The sequence below is a fragment of the Microtus oregoni genome, unplaced genomic scaffold (assembly GCF_018167655.1).
Source record: "Microtus oregoni isolate MIOR12 unplaced genomic scaffold, Mior012 000028F_ref0000031, whole genome shotgun sequence".
Lineage (NCBI taxonomy): Eukaryota > Metazoa > Chordata > Mammalia > Rodentia > Cricetidae > Microtus > Microtus oregoni.
The window spans coordinates 6,519,139-6,545,599 of record NW_024543087.1 but is presented as its reverse complement, the minus strand read 5'-3'; the positions used below and the strand labels follow the sequence as shown (position 1 = coordinate 6,545,599).

Sequence of the window (26,461 nt, the reverse complement as noted above, 5' to 3'; positions counted from 1 at the left end):
AGGCTAGCCTGGTCTATGAGAGCAAGTTCCAGGACAGGTTCCAAAGATACAGAGAAATCCTGTCTTGAAAAAAAAAAAAAAGAAAAGAAAGAAAAAATATATAATTTTTCTGAAAAAGCTACTAAAGGATATGCTGCAAAGATTTAACCTAAAAACAAGAATGAAAATGACTGAAGAGAAGTAAATTACTAAACATGATCTACATCTAAATAAACTCAAGACCCATGTAGGCTCAAGCCAGACAGACCCCAGCATGAAGAGGGAAAGTGAGCAAGAAGTCCCCGAGCTGCATGAAGAGCTACTGGTAATCAGTGGAAGGTCACACAAGCAAGGACACACACAGTACCAACTTGATGGGTTTAATAAAATCCCACAGTGACAAAAGTGAGGATAAAAAATTGCATGAGCAAAGGAGGAATGGATTTGGGAAGAGCTGGGGAAGGGGTGAAGATGATCAAAACACATCCAACAGAATTCTCAAAGGACTAATCAAAACAGAGAAAATAAATAAATGAACCATGATCCCCTCTCCTCCCAAAGCCTAACTGATGCTGGATATAGTGCTCAAAACTGGAACTTTTATAGCAGACACAAGACCTGAGTTAGATTCCTAGTACCGAGATTTTTTTTAAGGACTAATTGTAAAGAAGTGAAAAACAAGAAGATTCATAGTCCAAGATAACAAAACGGAAGAAGGAAAGGAATCAGACCAGGGTAGAAAGTAAATAAATGATACCGAATTATTCATAAAATAGAGGTGGAATTAGGACATGTATGGCCAATGGAAGAATTTTAAAAATAGTGATACAGGAGTTCAGAAAAGTAATTGAAGATTAATATGTTTGCACATAAGGATAGCCCTCCAAAGAAGAGGGCTGTGTTGTATAACATCTAGACTAGTTGGAAGCAAAAAAGGGAATTTTAAAAAACATGCAATATGATAGAACCTAGAAAGAGAAGCAGAGAAGAAAAAAGGAAAAAAAGCATTGTAAACAGAAAACACAAATTAGATCTTATCCAGTTACATTTATAATAAGAAGTAATTCAAATAGATTCAATCTCTTCGACTGGTTTAAAGCAAAGCAGTACAATTTGAGCTAAGGGACTCTAAGACATAACAGCATGACCATCAAAGTGCCAAGTGCTTTTCTGTACAAAAATAAATAATGAAAACTTCAAATGGTAAATGTGAGGACTATAAAACAGTCAAAACACTCTTTTAGAAGAAGAGCCAATTTGATCACACACTCCGATTTCAAAACTTAAGACAAGATTTGATAATTTAGGACAATATGGTTTCAGCATAAGAACAGAAGACATGACCAGTGGAATGTAGTTAGGAGTTCAGAAATGAAGTCTTATATTGGTAGTCAACTAATTTTCAGCAATCGGGCTAATGAGTATGTAAGAAAAACAGTTCCTTCTGCAAATAGAACTAGTACAGCTGAGTAACCACATACAAAACAATAAAGTTCACATCATATATAAAATTAGTTTTAAAAGGATTAAAGGTTTAAATGTAAGAGACACCACTTTCAAATGTCTTGGAAGAAAATATAGAAGTAAATCTTTATAACTTTGGTGTCTTTGTTAGTTTTTTATTGTTGTGAAGAAACATCACATATAAAACAACTTATAAAAGAAAGCATTTCATTGGGGGCTTGCTTAGTTTCAGAGGGTTAGAGTCCATCCATGATCATCATGGCAGGAAACAAGGCAGCAGGTAGGCAGACATGGTGCTGGAGCAGTAGCTGAGAGCTTAAATCTGATCCACAAGCATGAGGAAGAGAGAGAATAAACTGGGAAGGGCTTAGGTGTCTGAAACCGCAAACTCCTCCCTCCAGTGACATACCACTTATTACAGGACCATACCTCCTGATGTTTCCCAAACAGTCCCACAAACTAGGGACCAAGTAATCAAATGTATGAGCTCTAGGGGCCATCCTCATTCAAACCACCGACTGAATTCAGTTGGTGGTGTCTTATATGTAATATTAAAAGCATAAACAACAAAAGAAATGATAAATAGGATGATATCAAGGTTAATGACTTCTGTGGTTTTAAAGGACACCACCAAGAGAGAAAACAGCTCATAAAAGTAGAAAAGATATTTTCAAATTATGTATATAATAATCAAACAATAAGAAAACAAGTCAATTAAATGTATACAACATTTGAATGGACATTTGTTTTAGGAAATACAGGAATGGCCAGTAAGCACATGAAGAGCTGGTTAATAACATCAGTCATCAGAGACATTAAAATCACAATGAAATACCACTCCATGTGCAGTGGAATAGCTGGAAAGAGAGACCTACCAAATGCTGACAAGTCTGTGGTAAAAGATGGAAACGTAGCTGGCTGGGAGTTGTGGAGGTGTGCAGCAACTGTGGACCAGTTTAAAACTTCCTCAAAACCCCATGAATAAAGTTACCCTGTAACCTAGCAGTTCCACTTGGGGAAAAATAAAGGCATTCATCTAAGCAAGAACTTACATACAATGTTTCTAGTGCCATTATTAACAAGGTAGAAACAATCCAAATGTCCACCAACAGATGAGAAAAGTGTGGCATGCTAGTGTCTTCCTTTATTCGTAACTTGTTTCTGAAGTTCCACAGTAACTAGTCTGAGACTATTACATAGAAAATTCTAGACATGACTTATAAATTGGTATAACTTTTATTACATCAGGTTGCTTTGGTTTTTCTATCTTTTTATGTTCTTACTCATTTCTTCTGTGACAAATTTATAAATTAAACTTTATCACAGGTATGTAGGCATAGGAGAAAAAGATAGCTACACTGATTTCTCAACTATCTTGAACTTGGGGCTTTTTCTAGGGTCTCAGAATATATCTTCAATAAATAGTGATGGGGAAGACTACTATATATCCATATAACAGAGTACTATCTGCCACTAAAAATAATACTATGTGAATAAATTTCAAACCATTATGCTAAGTGAACAGTGAAAAGCCAGACAAACCAGCTATATTGTATGTCACCTTTTATCTGAAGTGTTCAGAGATGGAAAATCCAGAGACAAAAAGTTGAAGAGTAACTGCCAGGAAGGGTAGAATATAGACAGACTGCCAATGCACATGGGGCTTTAGGAATGAAAATTAATTAATTAGCCTAAAATTAAATAGCATTGTTGATTACACAACTTTTAATATATGAAAATCCACTGCACTTACACTTGTAAATAGTGACTTGTATGACATATAAAATAAAACTTAACAAACATAAACTACAAAATTCACTACTGTTGGAGGAGGGCGCTGCTTGTTGGTTCCTGGCCGCCAGGCTAGCTTAGACCAGTAATAACCACACAGAAACTGTATTAATTAAATCACTGCCTGACTCATTAGCTCTAGCTTCTTATTGGCTAGCCCTCATATTAATTTAACCTATTTCCATTAATCTGTGTATTGCCACGTGACATGGCTTACCAGCTAAAGTTCCCAGTGTCTATCTCCAGTGGCGCCATGGCTTCTCTCTGACTCCACCCTTCTTTCTCCCGCCATATAGCCTAGCTTTCCCCACCTAGTTCTGTTCTTCCCTTCCATAGGCTCAAAGCAGTTCTTTATTTATTAACCAATAAAAGCAACACATAGGCAGAAGGACCTTCCACTCCACACTACATGGAAAAATTGAAAGGAGCTAGAATATAATATATTCATAATTATTACTAATGTCCAGTCTGGTGATATTAATGCTAGGACAGGAGTGGTAGATGTGAATTCAAAAAGCATAATTTAAGGAGAAAGCTTATTACTCAGTGTTAAAAGACAATCTCATTTTTAAAAATCTTAGCTTCAAAATATACAAAGTAAAGTCATACAAAATTAAGTAGAATTTGCATTGTTCTAAAACTAGAACAAGGGTGTGGTAACACATGTCTTTATTCCCAGCACTGAGACACAGAGGCATGTAGATCTCTCTCTGTAAGTTCCAAGCCAGCAAGGGCTACACAGAGAAACTCTTTCTCAACAACAACAACAAAACCAAAATTAGATAATTAACTAAAAATCATACAACAGGAAAAAATAACAAAGAAAGAAATAAACAACAAAAATAATTTAATCAAATTCATACATGTTGTACATTGTAAAGAATATATATTGTTTGCAAATAAAAAACATTTACAAATTTACCTACTAAGTCAAAAGGAAAGGTGAAAAAATAAATAGAAAACCCTCTTTTACACATGTGTTTCACGGAGTAAACCGTAAGATGTGAAATCAAACCCTGTATGACAACTAATAAAGTGTTGTGGGAGCTGCGGGCCTGCTTTTCATCCCGCCCGGCTCCCACACAGCTAGCTTTACACCAGAAATAACAACACACAAATTGTATTCTTTTAAACACTGCTTGGCCCATTAACTCTAGCCCTTACAGGCTAATTCTCATATCCCGATCAACCCATCTCTAATAATCTGTGTAGCATCAGTCTTACCGGGAAAGATTCAGCATGTTTGACCTGGCAGCTTGCTTCATGGCGTCTGCCCGGAAGAGGGGAGCATGGCCTCCGAGCTCTCTTCCTCTTCCTCCCAGCATTCTGTTCTATTTACTCCACCCACCTATGTTTTAACTTATCAGGGCCAAGCAGTTTCTTTATTACTTAACCAATGAAATCAACAGATTGATATATGACACTCCCACATCAATAAAGCATTCATCTGATAAGCAGAAAACAGTCCATTCTCTCGTGAAACTTTTTGTAACAAGCTGTCTGTCATCTGTGTCATTTGGATCACATAGTCTTTTCTTCTTGTTAGATAATGCAGACTTCCTGCCATGCCCTGCAAGCTTGCAGATATGACATAAATTGGAGAATAAAGGTTAGAAGAAAAGTGGCATGAACAGGAGCATCAGCACATGAACAGGAAGGTTAGTGATTACACCGTGTTGAGCTGTTGTATAGCTCAGTGGTAGCACATATGCTTTAGTATGTGCAAGGCACTGGGTTAAATGCTCAGCAACTTCCCTAATTCAACTTGATCATATATGGTGGTGTATGCCTTTAATCCCTGCACTAGAGAGGTATCAGGGCCTACACAGCAAGATCCAAGCCGGCCAGGGCTACACAGTGAGATCCTGTCTCCCCAAATAGTAATAAAATGTATATTTTTTTAATTTGGCCTTTTGGTGTACTTCATGAAATTGCCCTTAAACTGCTGTGAAGAACTTCAAAGTGATTCTCTCTCAAAATGTTTGTTAGCTTCTTGTTGTTTCTTGGCTCTTCTCTTTGATCTGTCAGCATGAGCAGGGTCTCAGACCATGCTGTCTATTCCACCCATTGCTTCACCAACTTTGATTTTATTGATTTTAAATCAACTACATAAAATAGAACAATTTTACATCATATACTAATTGCTTGGCAGCCAGAAGTATCTTTTACATTGAACATTTAAAAGAGTTAAGTGTAATAAACAATTTAAGTAAGTCTGAAAGCACTATTAGGCAGCTCAAATGACTAAGTTATCACCCAAGGCAACTCGAAAGAACGCTGAGGAGTTCACAAGCAATGCTAAAGGCTAAGGGGTCTTCTTTTCGTGACCTTTACGCTCATGGTAATATTCAAACATTCATTCCACTACTCTGTTATATGTCATTGATTTGTATCATCAAAGACACCATAGAGGTGTTATTTACTGTGACTACTATCAGCTTAAATTATATTTGAGTATGAAATAAAAAGCTTACTACAAGAGTAAATAGAACTACTATAACAAAATGAAACTACTCCATAAGTATCAATAGGAAGAAGTACCATTAAAAAGCTACTACAAAGTAGGAAGGTTTGTGTTAGAGGAGGCAAATTGCTCGCCTACTTTATTACACATTCCACAGTTAACAGTCTTACTTCCTTTTCCCATTGCTGTAACTGAATATCTGATAAGGAGACCTCCAGGAGGAAAGGATTGTTTTCTCCCATGATTTGAGGAGAAAAAAAAAAAGCCTTTCACAGCAGGTGGTCCTGATGGCAAGTTATGTTAGCAAGAATAGCTGGGATTCCTGATTTCCTCATATTTCTCGCAGAACAGAAAGCAGGAACTTTCCTTTCCCCATGGAACCACCTCCTCCAGCAAAGTTGCACCATCTAATGGCCCTTAGATCTCTCTTTTTTTAAAAATTACAAATTGTTTGTCCTATTAGCTCAGGCTTATTAACTAGCTCTGACTAGTTAAATTAACATATTTCTGTTATTCTATCTGTGTGAAACAGGGCTACTGAATTTTCTGAGTTAATCTTGTATCCTGCTACATTTCTGAAAGTGTTTATGAGTTGGAGAAGTTCCTTGGTAGAATTTTTGGGGTCGCTTATGTAAAATATCATATCATCAGCAAATAGTGAGAGTTCGACTTCTTTTTTTCCAATTTGTATCCTCTTGATCTCCTTTGTTGTTTTATTGCTCTAGCTAGAGCCTCAAGAACTATACTGAATACATATTGAAAGACTGGACAACCTTTTTTGTTCCTGATTTCAGTAGGATCACTATGAGTTTCTCTCCATTTAGTTTGATGTTGGCTGTTGGCTTGCTATATATCACCTTTATTATGTTTAGGTATGTTCCTTGTATCCTTGCTCTCTCCAAGACCTTTATCATGAAGGGATGTTGTATTCTACCAAAAGCTTTTGCGGCATCTGATGAGATGATTATGTGGTTTTTATTTTTCAGTTTGTTTATACGGTGAATTACGTTGACAGATTTTCCTATGTTGAATCATCCTTGCATATCTGGAATGAAGCTGACTTGATGATGGTGGATCATGGTTCTGATGTGTTCTTGGATTCGATATGCCAGTATTTTATTTAGTTTTTGCATCAATGTTCAAGAGTGCGACTGGTCTATAATTCTCTTTCTTATTAATATTTCTGTGTGGTTTGGGTATCAGGGTAAGTGTACCTCATAAAAAGAATTTGGCAATGTTCTGTCTGTTTCTATTATGTGGAACAATTTGAGGAGTATTGGTAATAGTTTTTCTTTGAAAATCTTGTAAAATTCTGAGCTGAAACCATCTGGTCCTGGGCTTTTTTTGACTGGGAGTCTTTTGATTACTGTTTCTGTTTCTTTAGCAGTTATAGGTCTGTTTAATTTGCTTATGTGGTCTTGATTTCATTTTGGTAAGTGATATTTATCCAGGTTTTCCAATTTTGTGGAGTACAGGTTTTCAAAATCTGACCTGATGATTCTTGTATTTCCTCCATGTCTGTTGTTACCTCTCCCTTTTCATTTCTGATTTTGTTAATTTGGATATTCTCTCTCTGCCTTTTGGTTAGTTTGGATAAAGGTTTGTCTATTTTGTTGATTATCTCGAAGAAGCAACTCTTTGTCTCATTGATTCTTTGTACTGTTTTCGTTTCTATTTTGTTGATTTCAGCTCTCAATTTGATTATTTCCTGCCATCTAATTCTCTGGGGTGAGTTTACTTCTTTTTGTTCTAATATTTTCAAATGTTCTGTTAATTCACTACTGTAGGATTTTTCCAGCTTCTTTATGTAAGTGTCTCTTAACACTGCTTTCATTGTGTCCTATAAATTTGGGTATGTTGTGTGGTCATTTTAATTGACTTTTAGGAAGTCTTTAATTTCTCCCTTTATTTCTTCCTTGACCCATTGATGATTCAGGTGAGCACTGTTTAATTTCCCTATGTTTGTGGCCCCTTGATCTCTTAACACAGTGTTACCAGTAGGGGACAAAATGTTCAAACATATGAACCCATGGGAACATAACACATGCAGACTCTAAACTGAACTAAGTATTTGCCCCATGTCCCATTCTGTGTCTAGCTGGGCACCCCAGAATCTCAATCTTGGTGTGAGCACTGCCCTTACTATTACTTCCCATGAGCCCCTCGACCACTCCAATATCTAGCTTATGTCTGAAAGAGAAATACCTTCAAATTTTGTTTTGAAATGATAACTCTGCATGCGGAGGAAGATTAAATCAAATCACATGTCAGCAATTATTTACCAATTGAAATTTCCAGTTACTTAAATATTATTTTACACTAGGCAAGGCTCTAAATTTTATTGCCATTGTTTATTGAATAGAACTGAAGAAACTTAAACTTAACAATTTAGTGTGGAGGTTCTGAGGGTAGTAGTATAGTTTCAACATTACCTAATCCTAGATCACACAGCCTCAAGATCCTTCCTGTAATTATATTTATCAAAACCCTTACTCCAAATCAGGTCCCATTCTGGTGCTCTGGGTAGATATATCTTTGGAGATCTCTATTCGAGATACTATAAATGTAGGAGGAGGGCCCACTTGTTCATCCCGGCTGCCGGGCTAGCTTAGGCCTGAAATAACCACACAAATACTGTATTAATTAAATCACTGCTTGGCCCATTAGCTCTGCCTTCTTATTGGCTAAAACATCTTAATTTAACCCTTTTCTATTAATCTGTATATCAACACAAGGTCATGGTTTACCAGCAAAGTTTTGGCACACCTATCTCTGGCAGCAGATCCATGGCGTCCCCTGACTCTGCCCTTCTTCCTCCCAGCATTCAGTACCATCTTCCCCGACTACCTAAGTTCTGTCCTATCAACAGGCCAAGGCAGTTTATTCATTAACCAAGAAAAGCAACACACAGACAGAAGGACTCCCACACCATATAAATAAACACTGAAATAATTATGTTTTCCATCTCTTCTAACTCTGTCCCCACTGTTGGACTGCTAGTCTTCCTGTCGTATACACTAGTGACACTCAGAGTAAGGGACACAATGACACTGAGGTAGCAACACCTGAGAGCTCGTTAAAAGTACAAATCTCACATCCATTTTAGGCCTACTGACTCAGAAGCCCCATTTAAATAAGTGCTTAAAGACTCAAAAAAAAAAAAGCCACCCACTAAAATGCAATAGCATGTAAGTGCCAATGACCTGAAGTAAACCAAAGTATTAATTCTTTTCTTGCTTTATATAAAAAATGAAATATATGTACATATTATATATTATAAATATATATGCATATTTATATGTATATATGGATAAAGAACATGGGTATATACTGAAAGAGTAAAAAACTGAATATATTTATATATGTATATATACACATATACCCACAGATACACAACTAGATTTGTTAACTGGAATGGCAAATGGCAGAATTGCCTTTAAATTCCAAATGGAAGAAAACCTTTACAAATTGTGCTTACATTAACTTTATATGCTCTGACCCAACACTGTCCATTTCCCTAAGTCACCTGACATCTAAATGAAAATGTGTCATGTTTCAAACAAAAGAAACACATTTTCTAGCTGCCTTACGTGTGAAGGTGTGAAGTCTAGATCTCGTGTTCTGTCCTTATAGCAGGCATAAGTATTTATCACAAGCTTCTCTTGAGGGTAATTGTCAGTCAGAAATCACTAAAGAGCTAGCTACCTTGACAAACTTTCCAAATGTGCATCTGCTTACTTTGAATAATGTAGACAAACTCTTTGTTCAAAGATATCCTACAGAAGTTTGCAAAGCTAGCATGCCCATTTCCCTTTGGAAAAGATGCCAAAGAGGACTGCGCAGAGAAAGGATGAAAACCAGCTTCCTGCAGCAGGTATAAATGATGGTCACAGGTGAACCCAAGTATCTGAAGGGCACAGCTAATACATTCCAGTCTAGACAGACTGCCCTCAGCATTTCCTTGAGAGGGAAGAGGACTGAAATGCTCACTTGCTGTCCCTAGTTTGGATGCCGCTCTTTTAAAGCATATGATCCTATTGTTTCTAACATATATGTTACTCATCAATTATATGCTAGCCAGGTCAATTTTCAGTAGAGTTTGGCATTCCCATAACATCTGCACAGCATCAGAGCCCAGTGCTTGGCAGTGTGACTCCTGAATACCTTGCTGCCTCCTGCTCTCTGCAGTTGCAGTTAAGCTCCACAGGTTTCCTTGGTGAAGGGTCTTACCAGACAGAACACTAGAATGTGCAGCCAAGCAGTGAACAGAGGCACAGAAGGAAATCTCTAAAAGTAGAAGCTGGCTACCAGTCCCACCTTGAACAGAAGCCATGAAGGATTTTCTATTAGCACCTCAACTGTGGCTAAGGGTGAGACTGGAGTAAAACACTTCAAGGGGCGCTCTGACTCAGTACTTCACTCAGAGATTTTAAAGTCTTGCATTTAAATTTTTTAGAATGTCTGTTCAGGGACTGAATGCAAAAATTCAGGGTGGCTTTTCATTCGTATTTCTCTCTTATCTATAAACTCTTAGGAATGCTAAGCGCTAACGTCAACAAGGCACCCAGGGAGGGAAAAAAGCCATGGAAGCTGGCTTTGTGGCACAGCTGCTCGGCTGACCTCTAGCTGGAGGTTCTACAGAAATCCAAGTCAGCTGCAACATTCCCTGTTTCTGTCCAGTTTTTTTTTTCCTAAAACCACTGGCCATTTCAGCAAGGGATGTTGGGAAAGAGAGAGGCAAGATGTTGGCAGAGGACATTTTTTCCTAGGGAAACTTCCTGAAATCTGCGCATTTAAACTGAATTGTTAAAACCTGCTGTACAGAAAGCATTTAAAGACTGTAGTACAGTATTACATTTTTTTACAAACAAAAAAAAATGAATGTTCAGAGTGTCATGTGTCTCACTATTTTTTCTCCTATTAATCTGAACAGTAAGAATACTTAGTGATTCCTCAACCTGTGGAGATCACAGTCAAGTATTCTAAATCCAAAACCCAGAACTTTCTTTTTGGATAGGATAAACAGAATCCTACCAATTACACTATAAAAAGACATAGGATCAAATACTTCACACCCAACTCTCTGATAAGTTAAGAGAGGTCACCCTCCCATAAGCTTATGGGAGGAAAGACAGGACATGATTCCCTGTGGTCTGGTGACTGTTCTTCAGTGTACACTGGTGTAGGGATTTCTGCTATGTACTTTACATGGGAAAATTTTTTTTCAACATTTGAAGACCTTAACTATATAAATAAAAAGAAAGATAAATGATACCTCAAAGTCACTGGTAGACTTATACAGAAGCTAAATGTTTATAAACCATAATATATTATAAACATGAATTCTGTGATAGATCAGTTCTATTTATTCTCACTGACACTGAACAGTAGTTGCTACAATTGAGCACAAAAAGATTATTTAATATCTAGGGACATAGCTATGATCTATGAAACATAAGCTCATTACTCAAATTTTTACTTTACGTTATACAAATAGCCGTTACTGTTTTTGGTTTTGATGAAGCTGAAGAAGGGGTGGTGAATACAAGTCTCCCCAACAGACAAATTAAATATATTTTCTACCTACAGCTAGTTCAAGCCATGGGTGGAAAACCCATGAATTTACAGGGTAAATTTTATGAAATTACTCAAATTATAAGTGAATTAATCTTAAATAAATCTTTAAATGAATATTATACAGAGAAGAACAAAAGTAAAAAAAAGTTAATCTTATTATGAAGGTGACTTTCAAAAATAATGCCTTCTTATGTGTATAAGGACCAAAACAGTTTTTATAGACAGGATCTGGTACAGCCCTGGCTGGCCTCAAACTCACTAAGTAGCCAAGGATAGCCTTGAAATCCTGATTCTCGTGCCCTGCCCTCCCCCCCCCACCAAGGTTAGGATTACAGGTATGCTCACCTTGCCCAGTTTAGGCAGTGCTGGGAATTGAATCCAGGGCTTCATGCATGTTAGGCAAACACTCTACCACCTGAGCTTCATCCTCAGTGCCAAGGTTGAAAACAGTTCTTAAAACAGAAAATTACTGTTGGCTGAACATTAATTTCTTTTTGTTCATAGACCAGATCTGCAGAACTAAACCCTGGACTTACTCAGCTAAAGTACTGCACTAAGACAAACCTGAGTTTAAGACAAATAAAATGCATCTCCATATCCATTTCCTGTAGCATCCCTCATATGAGTAACTTGGTCCACAGATGGCAGCACAACAGCCCGGGGAAGAAACTGCCCCTTATAGCCAGCTGCTGCCACAAACCCTTTTCCATCTGTGAACTTGAAGAATGGCATGGCCCTTATGCTTACTAACTGCCACCTGTCTCCAGAGGAGAAACAGGAATTTTCACCATTCTGCTACCCCACTGCCCAGCTCCTCTAGGCTCAATCCACCCACTCCAGCCACCTAAGGAGAACTACAAGGAAGTCAGAACCATGGGCTGAAAGTCAAATGTGAGTAAAGGTTTAAAATGTGTAAAAGAACCCAAGAAGATATTTTTAAGATTTTTAATTAGCAAATATCATCATTGAAACCAGGCGTGGATACTTTGAGGCAGGAAATTTTGCCTGCCCACATAACTGGGACCTGGCTTTGGAATCTGGGAGTAAATAGCATACTGTCTAATCTTAATACTTTATTATTCTATAGATTTCCTGTAAGCAAGCCATACATCTTGCAAACTTAACCAAGTTTGGTCACTGAGGCACAACCACCCCTCTGGAAGGCTGTGAACACGGGCTGAGGGCAGCATGAGCCTGTGAGAGCGTCACTGATGACTTCGAGAGACAAGAACACAGTTCTCTAATAATATATGTGTTTAGAAAAAGTAAGTGCACATCAAATACGCACACTTCTGCTTTAAAACTCCACAGAGAAACTATCTGGAGTAAAGGGCCAGTCTCCACTTTGACTGCGGTGGTGGCTGGTAGAGTTTCCACCTGAAAGGTTCCCCACAGTTCTTGTCTTCAAGACTCAGCTCCAGCTCATGGTTCCATTTTGAAGGCAATGGAGCCTTTAGGAAGTAGAGCCCAGTTGAAATGGGCCTTTGAGGGTAGAAACTGCCTGGGGTTCTATAACACCCCCTCAGCTGCCTGTTGGTCACCAGTGGACAAGCTGGGGTTCAATACCACCCCCTCAGCTTCCTGTTGGTCACGGGTGGACAAGCTGGGGTTCTACACCACCCCTCAGGTTCCTGTTGGTCACAGGTGGACAAACTGGGCTTCTATACCACCCCTCAGGTTCCTGTTGGTCACAGGTGGACAGCTGGGGTTCTACACCACCCCTCAGGTTCCTGTTGGACACAGGTGGACAAGCTGGGGTTCTACATCACCCCCTCAGGTCCCGTTAGTCACAGGTGGACAAGCTGGGGTTATATACCACCCCTCAGCTTACTGTTGGTCACCAGTGGACAAGCTGGGGTCCTATACCACCCTTCAGCCTCCTGTTGGTCAAGCCTCCCTGCACAGAACAGCTGATTCTGCACATCTCTCCTGAAACAATGGAGTGACAGTCAATCTCTTCTTTAAGGTCTTCCTGACACAGACAACCAACACAGTCCCTAGGTAGATGCAGTTTTATCTGTATGTTTCATTCTGTTATAACTGAATAAAAATTAAAAAAAAATTAAAGATCAATCAAAGGTTAGGAAAAATTCCTGAGTGACCATTTTTGAGGTCTAAGTTCCTGCACTAGCCCTAAAGAACAGATCAAACCAGCAGCTATAGCATCACTTGTGAAAGTAGCCACACAGCACACTGAAGAAACCTGCTTTGCCTAACCACACAAGGAAGGAAACAGGAGTCTGGGGCTGCTCAGCTGGAGGACTAGTGGGATCATTCTGTCACACACAGATGACATGCTGACTGGCTCAGGGATCACTAATGAAAGACAATTTGATCTTCAAACTCAATTTGATAAAAATTTGTTCTTGAACAACTAAGAGAAAACTAAAGTAAGCAATAATGCAGACTAATATAGTGACAGGACACATCAATTAGCAACGCTGAGGAAACAATGATCCATGGGAAAGTGCACCAAGGAAAACAAGAAGGAAGTGACTGAGATGTAAAGGCTGACTGTGTGAGCACAGGCTCACTGACTGACTGTTCCTTCACAGGCTTACTGACTGACTGTTCCTGCACAGGCTCACTGACGGTTCCTGCATGGGGTCACTGACTGTTCCTGCATGGGCTCACTGACGGTTCCTGCATGGGCTCACTGACTGTTCCTGCACGGGCTCACTGACGGTTCCTGCATGGGTTCACTGACTGTTCCTGCATGGGCTCACTGACTGTTCCTGCACGGGCTCACTGACTGTTCCTGCATGGGCTCACAGACTGTTCCTGCATGGGTTCACTGACTGTTCCTGCACGGGCTCACTGACTGTTCCTGCATGGGCTCACAGACTGTTCCTGCATGGGTTCACTGACTGTTCCTGCATGGGCTCACTGACTGTTCCTGCATGGGCTCACTGACGGTTCCTGCACGGGCTCACTGACTGTTCCTGCACGGGGTCACTGACTGTTCCTGCACGGGGTCACTGACTGTTCCTGCACGGGGTCACTGACTGTTCCTGCATGGGGTCACTGACTGTTCCTGCATGGGGTCACTGACTGTTCCTGCATGGGCTCACTGACTGTTCCTGCACGGGCTCACTGACTGTTCCTACATGGGCTCACTGACTGTTCCTACATGGGCTCACAGACTGACTGTTCCTGCACGGGCTCACTGACTGTTCCTGCATGGGCTCACTGACTGTTTCTACATGGGCTCACTGACTGTTCCTGCATGGGCTCACTGACTGTTCCTGCATGGGCTCACTGACTGTTCCTGCATGGGCTCACTGACTGTTCCTGCATGGGCTCACTGACTGTTTCTACATGGGCTCACAGACTGACTGTTCCTGCATGGGTTCACTGACTGGTTGTGTATGCTCGAGCTCACTGTGCATTAGGAGAAAAAGACCCACATACATAATGTCTGTGTATAAACAAAAAGGAAAGAAAAGACATGGGTTTGTAGTGATATATTGTTTGTGATCTAACAAATAAAGCTTGCCTGAAGATCAGAGTGCAGAGCTAGCCATAGGCCTTTAATCCCAGTGCTAGGGAGGTAGAGACAGGAGTGATACGGTTGGGCAGAGAGAGAATTATAAGGCGAGAGGAGACAGGAGCTCAAGGCATTCAGTCTGAGGATTCATAGAGGCAGGATCTTGCCTATTCAGCCTGAGCATTTGGAGAGGTAAGAACTCTAGTGACTGGATGCTGTCTTTCCGATCTCTCAGCTTTCACCCCCTGATATCTGGCTCCGAGTTTTTATTTAATAAGACTAATAAGGATTGCACTACATGGGTTGGGGGATAAAGTAAAAAGGAAATCCTTTCCAACCAGTGAAACTTAGCTGGCATCAACCTAATTAGGGACAGAAGACTGTTCCCTGGAAACTAGAGAAGGCTGAATGAGACAAGCTAGTTTCTACATGAGTGGGTACTGAACAATAAACACAGTCTCCACAATTAACATATAAGGTTTTTCTACAACACCAATCACCATCTCAATAGTATTCCTCTGACCAAATAATTCTTGGAAAAATAATTTTAAGGTTCATCTGAAAAGTCAACAGGCAAGAATAATAAAAGTTTTCGAAAGACTGAGGTAATAAAGGGTCACTAGTTCACATATCAAAGAAAAGACGGAGAGAATAAAACAGTTTGGAACTTGCTTAATGAATATAAAGAGTAGATTATGGAAATAGATATTTTTTAGATATGGAAACAGATATTTTAACACATTAAATGCCTTGTGTTAAAGGAATATGTGCACCAATCATAGGGTGTGGGGAATGGACAGACTGCTTACAATCCAGTGACAGCACTGGGAGAGCTGATTAGGAAGCTGCAGGTAGCATTTTGTACCCTGTACTCACATAGCATGTGAACACAAACTCACTTTCCCTCAGCATCTCGTATCTATAAAGCCTTGCCCTCATTCAAAGCACTAAACAGTGGAGCAACACAGTCAGAGACACTGTTCTGCAATACTTTTATTCTCACGTAAAAAGAAACCGGAGGTCAGAGAATTAAGCAGCAAACATTGGCTCACACTGTCAGCAAGTGATAAGACTTGAAATTTGTGACTCACAGTCTAACTCTAGATGCCACTCTCCACCTTCCCGCCATATTATCCCCGATACATTTTTAATAGTATAATAATCAAAGTAGAAAGCACATGTGTCTACATACAAATGTTTACTATCTGTACTTCTAGGGATAAAGGAAAAGCGTGTGATATAACAGAGCGAAATCTGAGGAAAAATGAATAGCTTTATTACTAATATCTAGATCATGTAAATTTGTAAAAAAAATACTAAGAAGTCAAAAGCAACTAGCTTTGGAGAAATACAAATTAGAACAACAGAATATGACTAAACTGGCAAAAGCATCTTTGTTCTACTGTTTGTTGCTGAGAAAGAAGAACATGTCATGTCTCCAGGAGTCTCTCTAAAAGTCTTAAGGAAGTGATCTGGACATGGGGCATGAGGGGAAGTTATACTGGTGAATGCCTTTTCATTGTGGCCAGAGCAACAGAGGAACCGTAAAGTCAAGCACAAACTCTAATGTGTGTAAGTGAAGGGGCAATGTTTTACAACAGGTCACAAAACCTGAAGACTTCAAGACAAGAAAATTACCGGAACTGTTAAACACTTTGGTAAACAATTGAAAAACTTGTAACACACTGATAAAATCTAGAGAACTAATGAGTGAGCCCATATTTACAAATCAATTAGGAATAACAAATGATGAGGAGAGGGGAAGTGGGTAAAGATATGGATAAAGTTTTCTGAAGGAATATAATGTCTAATAAATATAGGAAAAATAAGTAATGATAATTAAAATGGAAATGACAGTGACAGAGATGAGATTTGAAATATCTAAAGTCAGCCAGAGTTTGAGAAAGAAGTACTCAGGACCAGAGAGATGGGTCAGTGTGAAGATGCTCACTGCCACCAGAGAGATGGGTCAGTGTGTGAAGATGCTCGCTGCCACCAGAGAGATGGGTCAGTGTGTGAAGATGCTCGCTGCCACCAGAGAGATGGGTCAGTGTGTGAAGATGCTCGCTGCCAAGCCTGACTGAGGACTTGAGCTGGATCCATTTGACTGTGTGGCTGAAAATGTTATGTTGAGTAAAGCAAATCTTTCAGTAATTTCAAGAATAATATGTTTAGTCCGTATTAGTTTCCCTTTCCACAATAACACTTGTAAATACTTTGTTGATGTAATATAAGAAGCTTCAGTACTATTTTATGAGTACACTAAGTAACTACATTTTGAAGTTTGCACATCCACAAAGGCACATCTTGCACAGTCTGTTCCAGGCACTTCAGTGTATCTAATGCTCCAGGTTCTCCTCAACAAACTTACTTGTGTTTTTTTTAAACTAATATAACCTAAAGTACCTGCACAAATTCCTAATATCTCCCATTTTGCTTCAACTAGTATTCCTTCTTTGCTTGCCTGTGATTTATGCTTTTATAAAGGTGAGTTTCTAAGAAAAATAAAAATTTGAAAATCTGTCAATGGACAAAAATGGCATTTTTCCTGGGTCTGACTTGTAAAAAGTAGATGAATGGAAATAGCCTGGGCTGAGCCTCTGGAGACGTGGGATGGGGCCCAGTGAGCCCTGGAAGCTGTCACAGACACCTGTGCGCCTCAGCTTCATCATCGTAAGATTTCTCCATCGGAATGGGCCTGAGAAGGAGCCCATGCCTTCCTATTTCAAAAGATACATGCATCCTAAGTGCTGAGTGAGCACACCACATCGTGACCATGCAGTGACAGATGACTAAACAGAGGAAGCTTCTACCTGGTATCATGGGAAATATCCCTGGTCAGTCCTGTACAGGGGAGTCTCCAGCCAGAGCCCAGCTTGCAATCCTCATCATGAAAAGTGTATGGAGGAGTCAGAGCAGCAAATAAAGCAGGAACTGACTCATGTTTGGCATTTAAAGACACACATTACATTTTTCTCTTGGTTTGCTTTTTGCCATTTTTATTATTAACGTTACTTTTATAAAATTTAGTATTTGAAACTTACAAACAGGTAAAAACATCACACACTAAAATTAACAAGACCCAAAGTCTATACAACTGAATGATCTTCTAGACAGAATAGGCATTCTGAACAGAAGCTGTAGACCCTCACATTAGATTTTATATTTTCAGTAACAATTATGTTTTATATACTTATCCATGTTCTCAAGACATTTTACTAGTTAGTTGAATGAAATAATGTGTTTCATATGACATTTACACTCGTATTTATAATGAGTAGCATTTTTCTAAGTCAAATGCTGTCCTTCTGTGGGACAATGGTAAGTGGAAATGATACATAGGAATAGTTAATATTTTTATAACTTTTTATTCAATATGTAAATTAGAAGACACTGAAATAACCAATTCTGTCCACACTGTGCAGTGGCAAGGCTGCACTGCCTTGTACAGTCTGCAGAGCCCCAGGGTGCACACAGGGTCTATTCCTGGACTATGAGAGAAAACCTAGATGCACCACATGACCAAGTGTATGCTGTAAGTACTCTCTCGTTCCACATCAGTGATTTCCTATAATGGGACACTCTCACGAGAATGTCACTATCTTACTTATATTTTGCACAGTAAATAGAGTTTGACATTATTCCACATATAATATTCAAAATAATGTGTTAATGTTTTAAAGTATATTTTTAAATGTACTTGGCTTTAAAGCTTCCATTAAAATACTCTATCCAGAACTCTAGATACTCAATGTTTTTCTCTAAAGTTTAATCACCATATTAAGCTATAAACTTTAATTGTTTAAACTTTCTAGGAGAAAGTTAATTTTCTCATGTGATACAGTAACACAATATATATAAACACTGCTATAAGTTTATATGTGAAATATGACTTAAATAAAAATACTTGCTTCCTTGTCCATCTGTGTTTTTATTGCCCTAATTCTAAAATCAATGGAAATCATCACAAATGGTTTTTATGGTCAGCCTAAGAAAGCAAATACATATTCAACCAACCTTCAGAATAAAAATCAGATTACTTATGATGTAATTTATGTAATCTGCCTTTCTTCAAAAGACAGAATTTGAAGTTAACTTTGACACACAGCCTTCAGTCTTACCCTTTTCCTGGCCACCACAGCAGCTTTGGCACCCGCTTTCGTTCTATCTGCAAAATAATATAATATGTCTACTTTAAAAAAGAACTCAACCTCTTCCTGTTCAAATAGATGCGTGAAAATGAAACTACAATTTTCTACTTTTTCACACATTAGTAACAGGACTGTTTTCAGTGGCCCTCTTAAATAAATACCAATAAATTCACCTCATCAGTCATTCAAAAGCCATAAAGTCAAGAAGAAACTCTTACCTGATTTTATTAGTTAGCATCAAGTCTGCCTAATTTCTGGCTCCTGGTGAGTCTATGTATTCTGGAGTACATAGACTCTAGAACTGAGAGCATGGCATCTCTACTTGCACACCTGTCATCTGCTGGACACTGGATAAGAACATCACATAAACTGTACTGCTTTGTTGAATCTATATAACATGGTAGAGCACGCAGTCCATCTTCCCTGTACAACTGAGGAAACTGATACTCCAGCACGCTGCTGTGGCTGTACTGATAGAGTAGACCCATTTGATTGCAAGCCCCTAGTCTGTCCACGATGTCTGCTGCCTCCATTTGGGACCACTGAGGTACCAACATTGCCTCAGATAAGATTCCACAAGAGTGTGGACATTGGTACCATTTCTCAGACTACCACTGAGACCAGAATCTTTAGTAACCACCTAGCTCATGGAAAATATTCCAGGATATTATTTTGGTACTACAATATAGACATTTGCATATGTTGATAAAACCTGACTATGTGGCCACTGGTAGGTTACCTGTGCCCAGTGGATGGTCCACATGCATTTATGGGCAGCACTAATTGGACACAGTGATGTTGGAAGGAAACTTGTTAAAGGGGGAGATGTTGGGACATACTGGGGTAGTGGAAGGGGAAATAGGGAATGTATGGTCATGTATCATTGTACATATGTATGAAGTTACCAAAGAGTAGTAAGAACGGACAGAAAACAAATGCCCAGGGAAGTGTGTTACTGTATTCATACTTACCACCAGGTTCCACATGTTCAGCGTCCTCTTTCTTTCCTGTATCCCCCTAACACTAAAGATAACCCTCCTTCAAAAAAGAAAAAATCATTTTCCTTCATTCAGGTCCACACAGACTATTCACTATTGCCAGTGATTTCTCCAACTTTGAGAAATCACCACCTCTTTTCTGATATTCTGCATATGTTTAAACATTATGTAAGACTGCAATAGTTGTCAAAGTTAATAATAAAAATTCATATGCAGTGGTTGTTTAATATCGTCCATGACCTTGGTAAACTGTGACTTTGCGCTTCTTTAAATGTGGCAGCTAAAAGTACCTTCTTCCAAAGACAAAAGACAGGCCAGTTTCTGGTCATGTACACAAGGAATTTAAAGGTTGCCTCCACATCTCAAGTTAAGAGCTAAACTGAAAATCCATAATTAGATTCATCAAAGAAGAGTGGTTCTTGGGGCACATTTCTGTTCCCCAATCTGGAGAAACAGATCAATGTAGAGAATTATGATTTACCTGAGCAGAAACACGTGAACCGTATGTTACATGACAACAGTCTAAGGGTAAGAAAAATCTGAACCTTAATTGGCATACCCCTGGAGATTAAATGTGGACAAACCTGTGAAACAAAATCCATCATGGGCAGGGTATGAGATCTGGAAGGTTTCTGTGAGTTCTTCCTCCTGGAGAGCCACCAAGTTCTCATGGGGATGCTGGAGAAAACTCACCCTGACATCTGGCAGATGTTCTTACCGAGATCTGCCCACAAAAGCAGCTATTTTGCTACTGTCCAATGAACTGGAATTTTTTCCGAGCCTCACTCACTGGGGGGAAGTAACTACACAACTGTAGCCCCAGCAGCTGTCCTTTGGCACTTCAGTGCATAAAGAAGAAAAACATGGGGAGGGGCCTTGTCAAGTTCACAGCCTAAAATCAAGACCTAATACTAGGACTAGAGAATGCTCCTCAACCCCGCACCTTAGCACTGTCCAGCTGACTAAAAGCTGAACCTACAGTCTGTTATCCAGTATACCACACCACATTTCAATAAAAATTTATAGGTCAAGCTAAAAGTAAAAAAACTAACAACTTTGAAGAGAGCAAGAAACGGATGGCTAGACAGACAGACAGGCAGGCAGACAGAACCTGTATGGCAGGTGTGGTAGACCTATCAGATGAATAACGTGAACTAATTGTTATTATCATGCTAAGAAACCTAATGTTAAGAGCCAAACAACAGAAAACAGACAGGAGATGTAAAGAAACAGGAAACTTCTGAGAGTGAAAAGACATGCTAAAGGGTGGAAGACGGGGCAGCAGGATGAACAATGTCTTTGTCACCTCATCAGTAAAAGGATGCAGCCTGGTGATGAAGCTCTAGGCTTGAGACTATATTAAGAAAAACTGATCAAAATGAAGGCAGACAAGAAATAAAAAAGGAAAAGAAGGGAGGAAAGAAGGGATGGTGAGAAGAGAGAAGTAAAGAAGGTGACGTGGGCTGGGCATGGTGTTGCACTCACTCCTAAACTCATTTGGAGGCTAAGGCTGGAAGATTGGCATGTAAATAAATAACCAAAGGCCAAAAGACCTGAAAAGACACCAGCAAAGAAAACCAAAGGAGCAAATATGCATGTGACAGTACTGATCACCAGTGATAACAGGACCCACACATGGGATGGTGGCTCCTTGGAGAATGTTAATGTAACGCAATGCTGAGAGTATGCAGAGCAGCAGGGATCCTCAGTCACTGCTAACACAATGTTGGAAATCAGCACATCTCCAACACAGTATTACAACCACACTTCTAAGTGTTTACTAAAGGGAGCTGAAATTTCATGTCTATGCAAAAATGGCATTTATCAGTAATTACTTAGAATTGAAGCAATCCAGAGGTTCCTAGGTAGATGAATGGTGGAAACTGTGATACGGACAGGAGTAGAGCATTACTCTGCACTAAAAAGGAATAAAATACAGACTCATGCAAAGACGAAACAAGTGTATATTACTATAGGAAAGAAGCCGATGCAGAAGGAAGGTTTATTTATGATTCCAATCATGAGACATTCAGAAAAGGCAAAGCTATGGAGACAGTGGCAGGAAAAGTTGCTGAGTATTGGCAGGGAGAAGAGATGAACACTAGGATTTTTAAGGCCATGAAATACTGTCCAAAGTAGGATGATGATAGATGCAGTAGCATGAATAATAAAAACTCAGATCAGATAATGGGGTTCAACCTGAAGATCAGAAAAGCAAAGCAGCCAAGCCACTAGAGAACTCTTACCTCTAAGAAATCCTCAGACTGAAAGAGCACAAGATCCAGTTTCATCTCGCCTTATATTCCACTCTAGTGCTGGGAATAAAAGCATCTGACTCCCTAGGACTTGGACTAAGGTGTGAGCCACGGCCACCTGGATCTGTTTCTGCACTGATCTTGTATGGTCCAGGGTGGTCTTGAACTCATAGAGATCCATCTGCCTCTGTCTCCCAAAGCCTGGTGTGTGCCACAACTGTCTGGCCTCTGGTGGCTTAGTTTTACCTTCTGGTCTTCAGGCAAGCTTTATTTATTGAACATAAGTAAAATATCACTACAGACACATGAGGTTATACCTGTCAAACACAGAGTGTAAACCTAGAGTGGCCCCTCGTGTGCACTATGAACTCTGAGGATAAGTAGGATGAGTCATGTATGTTTACTAACTACAACAAACCCCAGTGTGAGGTCCAGCAGGGAGAGGGGAGTTCTGAGTGGATAGAGGCATATGCAAACTACACGCACACCCAGTTTTTGTGAAACTAAGGCTGCTCTAAACATGGAAGTCTATTTTGCAAAAGCATGAGTAATTATGGGGGAAAGTAGAGATAGGCAAATCCACTCTAGATGTAGAGCACAGGGCTGAGCAGACAGTGGCGAGCACCTAGCAAGGGTGAAGCTTTTGTATTAGATATCCTGCCACACACACACATGCACACATGCACACAGAGAGAATAATCAAGCTTTCAAGCTTCATTAAAAGAATTACTAAGCTGGAGTATTAGTCAAATAAAACAAACAAGAAAAGGGGCAACTAAGGCAGAACCTTAATCTGAGTCCTTTATACATATCATCTAATGGCCATGCCCATTTTAATAAAGAACCCACATCAAAACCAATTGCTGCAGGTCAAAAGAACATGGACTACGTGTTTAAAGTAGTTAGTTCTAGGCTGGAGTATGAAACTGTCAGAAGAAAGCCTCCAAGCTGCCTCTACACTGCTTACCTATAGTGAAATATCTAAATGTTGGCTAACCTTTGAAAACGATTTTTGGATACAATAAGAAGCTAAATACTGTACACAACTCCATGCTGGATGCTAAGCACACTCAGAGGTTAAATCAATCCTTTCAAAGCTGAAACTGCAGGTTTAGAAAAGCAATCCTGTGTTGGTGAGGACATAACCCATAGATACCTCTCTGCCTCCTGCACTGGCTACTTCAAGGACAAAAATGAAGTCCTGAGGTCATGGCTCTCAAAAGTCAGGCTGAATTACATCAAATTCTACATATAAAAGTCATGCGACTTTTAGTCAAAAGACTTTTAGCATTTTTGCTACAGAACCAACCAGAGAATTATTGTTCTTGATGCTCTCTGGACAGGGGAAATGTCAAAGAACAGGAGACGAGCTGCCCAGCATACTGATGACCAAGACAGTCCATACCACCAAGAGAGCAAGTCAGTGCTAGTGGAAAAGACATAATCCCCTTCAGCTAAGTGATTGTATTACTTAGGTAAAATGTTTTAAAGCCTGTTGTGGTTGAACAAAAAGACTGGCTGCACATGGGTAGATCATGTGACAACACAGAGCTGAACCCATGCTGCTAACAAATGTCATTTCAGTATAAAGAAGGAGTCACGTCTGTAGTAGTCAGGGTCTCTTCTGGCCCGAGAGCAACCAGAGCAACACTATTTGCCATTTGTGTTTTTCTCAAATCAAAAGCTTCCCATACAAATTTACCAAGAATATACAGTAAACTTTTCCAATGGATATAAAACTCTTAACTATTGTAGGGCTCAGTTGAAGGTCAGATCTTTCCATGAAGGACCCTGCTTTCAAACTTAAGGTAATAGACACAAGGCTGCGTGGGGTATAAAATTATTGCAATCACTGCACATATATTTGAGTTTATTACAATTATTTCCCAGAACAACCGTAATCTTAAGTGTCCCATGCCAACTGAGCCAGCCATTCAAGTGAGTGAATTTAAAGGCCAAGCATGATAAATCACAACATCTATGATTCAAGAATGTTTCCTGAAAGGACCTGATGTATTGGTGAAAATGCCTGATGTATTTAATATAATATATAACAAAAACACTAGATTAAGCTCGAAAGCATTAAATTATGCTTGTAATAATTTTTTTCTTTTTTTTTTCTTTTTGGTTTTTCGAGACAGTGTTTCTTTGTAGCTTCAGAGCCTGTCCTGGAACTTGCTCTGTAGACCAGGGTGGACTGGAACTCACGGATCCACCTGTCTCTGCCTCCCAAGTGCTGGTATTAAGGGAGTGCACCACCACTACCTCACTTTTAATAAAATTTTTAAAGAAGATTGAGGAGGCTATTGACACCACACTTGGCTGCTCAGCAGAAGTTGATGGTAAGAACCTATGGCAGAAAATGCCACATGCTTTGGTCACAGGACTTAGAGAAATCAAGCTGGTACCAATGTAGAAGATTCCCTCCTTAGGGACAGCTTTTCATAGTACTGTGAGCTGCTAGGCTGTGAGACAAAAGGTACTACCAGTTGGTCCAGTGTGGAGCTGTGAACTCCCCTGGCAAGTTAGACCTATGGGCATAACCACAGCATGGATGTCTTAGGTAATAACCAGCAACCATTGGTTGGATAAGGCCTGCTCAACAGGAAGAAACTCACACCTGGTACAGTAAACCTGGCCAAAAAACTTGCAGGCAGAGAGATCATGGATCCTAGGGGAGAATCAGCTACTGTCATCTTGCTAAGCTGATATAGTATCCAACTGCCTTCTAAACACTTACACCCATAGATTAGTGCAGCTCTCAGTCCTCATCAGAGAATTCCCTTTTTGCAATAGACTGATTTTAACAGAAAGAACACAAATGATGCAAAGAGTAGGTACTGTGGACTCCTTATCCCTACATGTGACCCCTATGTCACAATCCCTCCCTCGAGGCTCTGGGAACATCATGGACAAGGGGGCAGAAAGCTTTTAAGAGGACTGCTACAAAATGGTGTCTTCTGGATGCAACAGGTCACTGTACTCATAAACTCTAAACAGCCTTGAGCCTGCACAAGACTTGCACAAGCTCACCCTAGCATGAACTGGGAAGATCAGGAGACGCCACTCCTAGTTGAGAAGCTAGAGGTATCTGTCAGATGCCAGGAGAGAGAATGGTTTTGCCAGGTGTGGGGTCCCAGATGTGTGAGTCTTGTTCTACCTTGACTAAAGGTCAGAGAGTTTGAGCTTATTTTTACTCTTTCAAAGTTGTTGACAACAGGTGTGGCTATAAACAAGGGATCCTGACCTAGAGTGTTGTTAATTAGTATTTTGAGTGTAGAGGTGGATCCACTCTACTTTGACCAAAGGCCAGAGAATTCAAGTCTATTTCTGTTCCTTCAAGGAGACTGGCAGGAGGTTCCAGAGAGTGGCTGCCTGCAGAAGACTTGGTCTATTCTTTATATCACGTCAATGAAGTCTCCCCTTTTGGAGTGAAGTATATAAACATGTAGAATAAACATGGGCAAATTCAGTACTCACTGAATTTCCCTTCTGATGTTGTTCTGTGCTTCTGTCTTTTATTTCTCTCGTGTCTCTGTTCCTTTTGCTTAGTAATTCTAATCCTCACGCTTCTACCCTGGAATGCATAAACTCCATCAAAAGTGAATAACAACAGATGTCATCCAAACGTGGTGCTTACAACAGTCAGGGACAAAGCCCCGAATAGATTGTTAATGCTACAGTGTACAGTGGACAACCCTAAATTTCTGTGCATGAAAGCAACACTGACTGACTCATAGGTGTGTGTGTATGTGTTGTGTGTGTGTGTATCATGAAGTTGGGGAGGGATGGAAAGGAAGGACCTGGAAGAGTTGGATCAGATGAGTGAGGAGGAACTTTCGTAAGTAAAATGCAGTTATGTGCGAGGGGAAAATAATTTTGATTTTAAAATGTTTGTGAGCCTGTGAGGAGGCTGTCAGTAAAGGAGCTTGTCTTTTGACCTGAGTTGGGTGGATTCCTAGGACCCACCCAACAAAATTAGTTAATTGATCCTAAAGTTGTTCTCTGACCTTCACAAGCACACCATGGTGTGTCCATATAGATAATGGAAATAGAATAAAAACAAATTTTAAATTGTGAGCTATATAGCTCACCCCTGATTTGAATTTATTTTAAAATCAAGTATTTTGAAAACACAGTATTCTCAAAAATAAAACAAAATACAAACTCTAGTACATTCATGTAAAATCATTCTACTAGGAATACATTTTAAATCTATGGTTCCTCAATTTTGAATTATATGCTTTGAAGTAATGGTCTATGCAGTCCGAGAGTAAATAAAATACCGGGAAGAA

The 26,461-nt window shown here is 39.6% G+C and overlaps 1 protein-coding gene across 1 annotated transcript in view; it reads right to left on the bottom strand.

Moving 5' to 3' along the window:
• The window catches only part of Zcwpw2 (zinc finger CW-type and PWWP domain containing 2), a 111,737-nt gene that overhangs the window by 18,960 nt on the left and 66,316 nt on the right, over positions 1-26,461 (bottom strand). The window contains 1 exon segment of the mRNA XM_041676996.1: positions 18,884-18,930. Coding sequence (XP_041532930.1) covers positions 18,884-18,930 — 47 coding nt within the window.